This window comes from Coloeus monedula (assembly GCF_965178545.1).
Source record: "Coloeus monedula genome assembly, chromosome: 15".
NCBI classification, from domain to species: Eukaryota; Metazoa; Chordata; class Aves; order Passeriformes; family Corvidae; genus Coloeus; species Coloeus monedula.
Window position 1 is genome coordinate 16,603,265 of NC_138795.1, and position 6,958 is coordinate 16,610,222.

A 6,958-nucleotide genomic window follows, 5' to 3' on the forward strand; every position below is an offset into this window, starting at 1 on the left:
GAAGGAAGAAGGGGCAGTGAGGGAAAGACAAGGAAAAGAGAAGAAAAAGGGAAAAGAAAATAAAACAATGAAAGAATGAAAAAGCAATGGAGAGAAAAAGAAAAAAGGAAAGATGGAACATTAAGGGAGTTTGCTAGCATACAGCAATCTCTGTACACAGAAACGTGGGAGGGGGTAGGAAAGAGAGAGAGGAAGAAAAAAAAAGAAGAAATCCATAAAGGAAGGAAGGTGACAAAGGGGAGAAATCAAGAGGGGGTATGTCAAGGAGATTACCAGGATACACCGACGTTGTCTCCTAATGCTGAGCGAAGTTGGTCTCTGGTGGCCTCTCCACTGTCCACTGTCCCAGGCGAAGGAGATGATGCCCGGTAATTAGAGCTCATGGCTCCAACGTTGTTTTCATCGATCACGACATCGGAGGTCACTGGCAACTTGGCAGCAGAGTTATAAAAGAGACGGATGGAAATAAAACGGAAAGGACAGTAAAAATTGACAGGGCAGGAAGAAAATAGAGAAAGAAGAGAAGAAGGAAGTAAAACAAGAAAGAACAAAGATATGGAGGGGACAAAAACAGTGTAAAAAGAAAGAAAAAGGTAAAAAAGAGAAATTAAAAGAAACGATTAAAAATACAGAACTGAAAGACAAAAGAAAGATAAAAGAAGACATGAAAAAAAGTGGAATAAAGAAGAAAATGAATGTGAGGAAGCACGTTGCAATAATAAGGAGAGAGATACACAGAGAGAGAGGAGGAGATGGGCATGACGGAGCGGAGGCGCGGGCGCTGTGGCGGAGCGTGTGAGGCGGCGGAGCAGCGCACGGTGTCGCTGCAGGCTCAGGAACGGCGTCTGGGCGGCTCCGCCCCGGTGCGGCGGAGAGCCCGGCTGTGAGCGCGGGGGGGCGGCGCGGGCCGGGCAGCAGAGCCGGTGCGTCCGGGCGGCGGCGGGGAGCCGTGCGGGGCCCGTGCCGGGGCCGGCAGCCACAGCGGCACAGGCGGCACAGGCGGCGGCGATGGGGGAGCGTTGTTGTGCGGTGGTGCGGGTGCTGGTGCTGCAGGCGGCCTGGGCGCTGTCGGGCGGGCAGGTGCGGTACTCGGTGCCGGAGGAAGCCAAGGCCGGCACGGTGGTGGGCCGTCTGGCGCAGGACCTGGGCCTGGAGGCGGGCGAGGCGGAGGCGCGGCGGCTGCGGCTGGTGGCGCAGGGCCGGCGGGCGAGCGTGGAGGTGAGCGGGGCGAGCGGCGCGCTGCTGGTGAGCTCGCGGCTCGACCGGGAGGAGCTGTGCGGCAAGAGCGCGCCGTGCGCGCTGCGGCTGGAGGTGCTGGTGGAGCGGCCGCTGCGCGTCTTCCATGTGCAGCTGGAGATCACCGACATCAACGACAATGCCCCCATCTTCCCCGCCGCCCGGAAAAACCTCAGCATCGCGGAACTGTCTGTGCTGGGGTCTCGTTTCCCGCTGGAGGGCGCGTCGGATGCGGATATCGGAGCGAACGCGCAGCTCTCCTATACACTCAGTCCCAGTGAGCACTTTTCCTTGGATTTGCAAAAATCGCATGAGAGAAATATTGAACCCGAACTTGTTTTAACGAAATCTCTGGACCGCGAGACGATTCCCGTTCACCGGTTGGTGCTGACGGCGAGTGACGGGGGCCGGCCGTCTCTGACGGGCACCATGGAGCTGGTGATCTCGGTGCTGGATGTGAACGATAACGCGCCTCAGTTCAACCAGACTGTGTATAAAGTGCAGCTGCCGGAGAGCGCTGAGGTGGGGACGCTGGTGACGCGGGTGAACGCCACGGATCCGGACGAGGGTATTAACAGTGAGGTGACCTATACCGTGACGAACTGCATTCCCCCGAGTGGAAGAGATGTGATTTCCGTCAATCCGAATACCGGGGAAATTCACCTCGCAGCAGCCCTGGACTTCGAAGAAGTCAAGGTATTTAATTTTCGTATTGAAGCAAGAGATAAAGGGACACCCCCACTGTCGGGCCACTGCAAGTTAGTACTGGAGGTGCTGGACGTGAACGACAACGCGCCGGAGGTGTGGGTGACGTCGCTGTCGGTGCCGGTGCCGGAGGACGCGTCGGTGGGGACGGTGGTGGCCCTGCTGAGCGTGTCGGACCGGGACTCGGGGGCGAACGGTCGCGTGCGGTGCTGGGTGTGGCCGGCGTCGCCGTTCGGTCTGGAGGCGACGTTCGCGGGCTCGTACTCGCTGGTGCTGCGCGAGGCGCTGGACCGGGAGCGGGTGTCGGAGTACGAGGTGGAGGTGCGTGCGGAGGACGGCGGGGCGCCGGCGCTGCGCGGCAGGCGCGGGCTGCGGGTGGCGGTGTCGGACGTGAACGACAACGCGCCGGCGTTCGCGCAGGCCGTGTACACGGTGCTGGCGCGGGAGAACAACGCGGCGGGCGCGGAGCTGGCGCGGCTGTGGGCGCGGGACCCGGACGAGGCGGGCAACGGGCGCGTGAGCTACTCGGTGTGGGAGGGCGGCGTGGGCGGCGGGTGGCGTCCGGCGTCGAGCTACGTGTCGGTGGACGCGGAGAGCGGGCGTCTGTGGGCGCTGCAGCCCTTGGACTACGAGGAGCTGCAGGTGCTGCAGTTCGAGGTGCGTGCGGTGGACGCGGGCGAGCCGCCGCTGTGCGGCAACGCCACGGTGCAGCTGTTCGTGCTGGACGAGAACGACAACGCGCCGGCGCTGCTGCCGCCTGCGGGCTCGGCGCCGGAGGCGGGCGGCGTGGCGGGCGAGGCGGCGGCGGCGGCGGCGGGCTCGGTGTCGGGCACGCTGTGGGCGTGGGCGGCGTGGGGGGCGCCGGCGGGGCAGGTGGTGGCGAAGATCCGCGCCGTGGACGCCGACTCGGGCTACAACGCGTGGCTGCGCTACGAGCTGTGGGAGCCGCGGGGCAAGGGCCCGTTCCGCGTGGGGCTCTACAGCGGCGAGGTGAGCACGGCGCGGGCGCTGGAGGAGGCGGACGGCCCTCGCCAGAGGCTGCTGATCGTGGTGCGCGACCACGGCGAGCCGGCGCGCTCGGCCACGGCCACGCTCAGCGTGTCGCTGGTGGAGGCCACCGAGGCGGCGCTGGCCGCGGCCGCGGGATCGTCGTCGTCGTCGTCGCGCTCGGCGGCGGGCGCGGAGATGGGCGCTGGTGCGGCGAGTGCGGCGACGAACGTGTGGCTGGTGGTGGCCATCTGCGCGGTGTCGAGCCTGTTCCTGCTGGCCGTGGTGCTGTACGGGGCGTCGCGCTGGGCGCCGCGGGCGGCCGTGCTGTCGGGGCCCGGGCCCACGACGCTCGTGTGCGCCAGCGAAGTGGGCAGCTGGTCGTACTCGCAGCGCCACAGCCGGAGCCTGTGCGTGGCGGACGGCGCGGGCAAGAGCGACCTCATGGTTTTCAGCCCCAACTTCCCTCCGCCGCCGCCCGGCCCCGCGGCCAAGGACACGCAGCCGGAGCCCTCCGCTCTCCTGGACACGGTCAGTGGCACCGCCTTGCTCGCCTCTACTCTGTCTCTTCCCCCTCTGCCAAGTCTCTCCCGCCCCCTGGGTTGTAGCTGGGTTTAGCTGGTGGTAGCTGGGCTCCGCCCCCACGGCCTGAGGGCCGTGTAATCTTGGCTGAGTCTTAAAAATCTGAACGGCACATTTGTGTCTGCCGCAGCGTCCTTGACGGAGCCCCTCAGTTTTTACTGAGCTGGGGAAATGTCTTCATCCCGCTGCTGTTATCGGACCGTAGCTTAGGTTTGCTGCCCCAAATGCGACTTGTTCTCTACTGTGTTTGCTCTCCCATAGAAAGAAATCACTGTTTATGGTGAGAATAGGTTTTCCGAGATGTCAGCTCTGCAGACCACGTTTTTGCTTGCTGTTGTGTAGCATATTAGCCTGAGCTTGCTGAAGGAGGTGAAGACACGCAGGCTGTAGTGGTGACAGTCCCCCAGGCACTATGTAGCACTTAACTGCTTTTGCTGATTGCCGACCGTGCTGGTATCAGCATTGTCGAAAAGTGGGTGCTCTTCCTCTCCTCTGGAAGTGACATGATGAAAGGTGACAATTGTGGCTTCAAGGTTTTCTCTCTCCATGGTGTAGTTTTTTCCCTGTTGATTCTTCCAGCAGACTGAATATGGTACTTGGGAAGGCTTTATTGGACTTTTCCCGTGTTCTTTTCCTAGCATGTTGCTTCTCTAGATAGTAGTATAAACCGTTCATGCAGAGGCTGTTGATTCAAAGTTAGTGTAAGAAAGGAATTTTTTTCCCACATCCCCGTGCCCCACAAATTATTCTGTTTTCTTCCATTCATGGCTGGAAATTGACACTGGCGTGTTATGATGTTCTTTCAATATTTGTATCAGCATTGACATAGTCATGAATGACCCAGAAACAATCTCTTAAATACCACATAAATACATCTGTATAGATGTTTCCCCTTACTGTGCTGTGATCGCCAGTATTTGGATTATTGTCCCAGAGCATGAAATCAATGCCTATTGTCATTAGAGATATCCTGACGCCACATCTACAAATAGATGTCTAATATTTCAGGTGAGTAACAGAACTGCCAGGTGTGTAAGATTTCCATCCAGTGTAGCTGAAGCATTAGAAAACATGAAAGGTCAACGTCAGGGAGTCTGCTGAATACAGTGTATGGATTTTTTGGTGTTCTCATTGATGACAACAGTTGTAGACTTGCATTCGTGGCCAGAGAATTGCCATGACATACACTGGCTTGTTATGATATTTTTGGCATACTTGTATGAGGAGCCATACACTGGCTTGTTATGATATTTTTGGTATGAGGAGCCATGTCTTTGAAAAGCCCTGGAAAGTTACCAATAAAGAATAAACTCAACCAAGCAAGCAAGCATCAAAATCCCTGATAACAAAACCTGAAACATGGATTCTCCTACAGAAACAATAGAATCCTTTACACTGGGGTGCTTTTCAATGATTGAGTTCTTCTATCACGACGTGAAATCAATGCCATTGCCATTTGGAGTTATTCTGACATCACCTTTAGAAAGAGTAGAGTGCTGGACATGGTCTGTATGATACCATCTGTATTTTTTTTTTATGGTGCTCTCATTGCTGGCAATGGTCTGCAAAAGCTGCAGTGAGCCCTGTGGAGGTAAAGGAGACAGTGACATGTTGCAGAGGTGAGTGTGGCTGTGGCACTGCAGGCCCTGGCCATTTCTGATACTAAGGCTGACCTTGAGAAGTGAGATTTGTCTGATGGAATTGGAGGTCCTTGGGAATACCACGGACCATGTCATGAGACAGTCCTCTAGGTACTATTTACTGTGCTGTTACTGTTGCTGCCTGCTGATCATGCTGTTATTTAATGTGGTTTCTTATGAAGAACTCTGTCCTCCTCTTTGACTCTCCTCCATGAGGGATGTCACGCAAGATGACAGCTGTGACTTCACTGTTCTCTCTCCTCGTGGTGTAATTGGTTGGCTCACCACAGTCATTATGAAATCAGGGAAGTGCTTGAACACTTTTCCTATGTTCTTTCTCCAAGTATGTTTTTACTCTACTTACCAGTAGCAAGTATGTAGGCAGAGGACCGTGACCTGAAGTATATGTTTTGTTTATCTTGTCTTGCCTTTCTGAAGTGGATTGCAGGTGGATTGTCCAGTGAGATGGCATGACCATACACTGTCCTGTTTTCATGTTATGTTAATATTTGCATCAACAGCCACAACCTTAAAGAACCCCTGGAAATCCTCTTTTCCAAAGAAAAAACCCCACAACCCCAAAAATTCAACCCATACCCAACACCACATTTTCCTGTGCTGTAGGTATCATTGTTGGCACTGATGAATTTTTCAGCATTTGGGTTGGTATTTCACAGCATGCAGTCAGTGGCCATTGCCTTTAGAGTTGTCCTGACATCACCTCTCTAAATAGTATTCTCCAAAGTGGGTAATGTTTCCATCTGAGATCGGGGAACCCAGAGAAGGTTGTGAGGTGAACATGGCAGTGGCACTGAGTAGGCCCTGATCATGTCATAATATGAAGTGGGACCTTCCAGTCTGTGGGAACTGGAAATCCTTGGGAAGACCATGGGCCATGTCATAAGAAGACAAGAATATGAGATGACGTTCCTGTCTTGAGAACACGTCCCAGAGTGGGAATGGAGGATGCCTAAAGAAAATTATGAGGCAGGATGGGCACAGTTTTCCTTCCTAAGATCCATTCCTGGGCTCCTAAAGGTATGGAGTTGAAGGCCTTGTGGGTATTGAGTTAATTCCATGGTAGTTTAATGCCCATCATGTCCTTTGAGGTTATGAATATTTTCCACCAGAGACAGTCCCTGGTGCTGCTGCCTGCCTGAGGTAGACAAGGCATCAGTAAAATGGGTGTGGCGTGCAGGTTGCTGCCTATTTCCCAAAGAACTTTTTGATTCCTATTTTGGACAACATTTTCTAGGAAGATAGCACTTCAACGTCCTATCCTTGTATAGTGGTGGGCATCTATAGTATCTTCCACAGCCATTGATCTTTCCATGATGGTTCCTTGGTCCTCCTCAGGCTAATTTTTTAAGGGCACATGATGCTGTGGATGTCATTTTTGTGCATTCAACTTCCCATACCTGTGCACTTGAAAATTTACCCTTGGTAGAAGTTACATGTCCTGTTGTCACAGGTGGCTCATTCTGATGTCTGTGATGTACACACAAAACCCTGCAGAGCACCCCAGCTCTGGTTCTCTGTGGCACAAGTTCTCCCATCCAGTTGATAATAGAGGTGCACTTGTGCTTTGGCATTTGCTCTCATTCGCTCGAACTTCAAAATCCATGTGGATGGGGTGAGAACTGTCATGCCTTTATGTCACAAAGCTCTTAAGAACTCAGTTTTTATGTCCAGTGGTGTTTCCACCAGAGATTGCTGAAAAGGCATAAACCATGAAGTGTATGGAGACAAGAAGAATCTGGCAGGCAGTGAGGGGCTTCATATCCTTCCGTATGTTCTTTGTGCCAATT

At 54.5% G+C, this 6,958-nt stretch overlaps 1 protein-coding gene across 1 annotated transcript; it reads left to right on the forward strand.

Moving 5' to 3' along the window:
* Positions 1 to 1,008: 1,008 nt before the first annotated feature.
* LOC309578486 (protocadherin alpha-13-like) lies at positions 1,009 to 3,609 on the forward strand (the record flags this gene model as incomplete). Its single annotated transcript, XM_082291168.1, has 1 exon — positions 1,009 to 3,609. The coding sequence occupies one exon, from the start codon at positions 1,009 to 1,011 to the stop codon at positions 3,544 to 3,546; it is 2,538 nt and encodes an 845-aa protein (XP_082147294.1). The 3' UTR covers positions 3,547 to 3,609.
* Between the last annotated feature and the right edge of the window lie 3,349 nt (positions 3,610 to 6,958).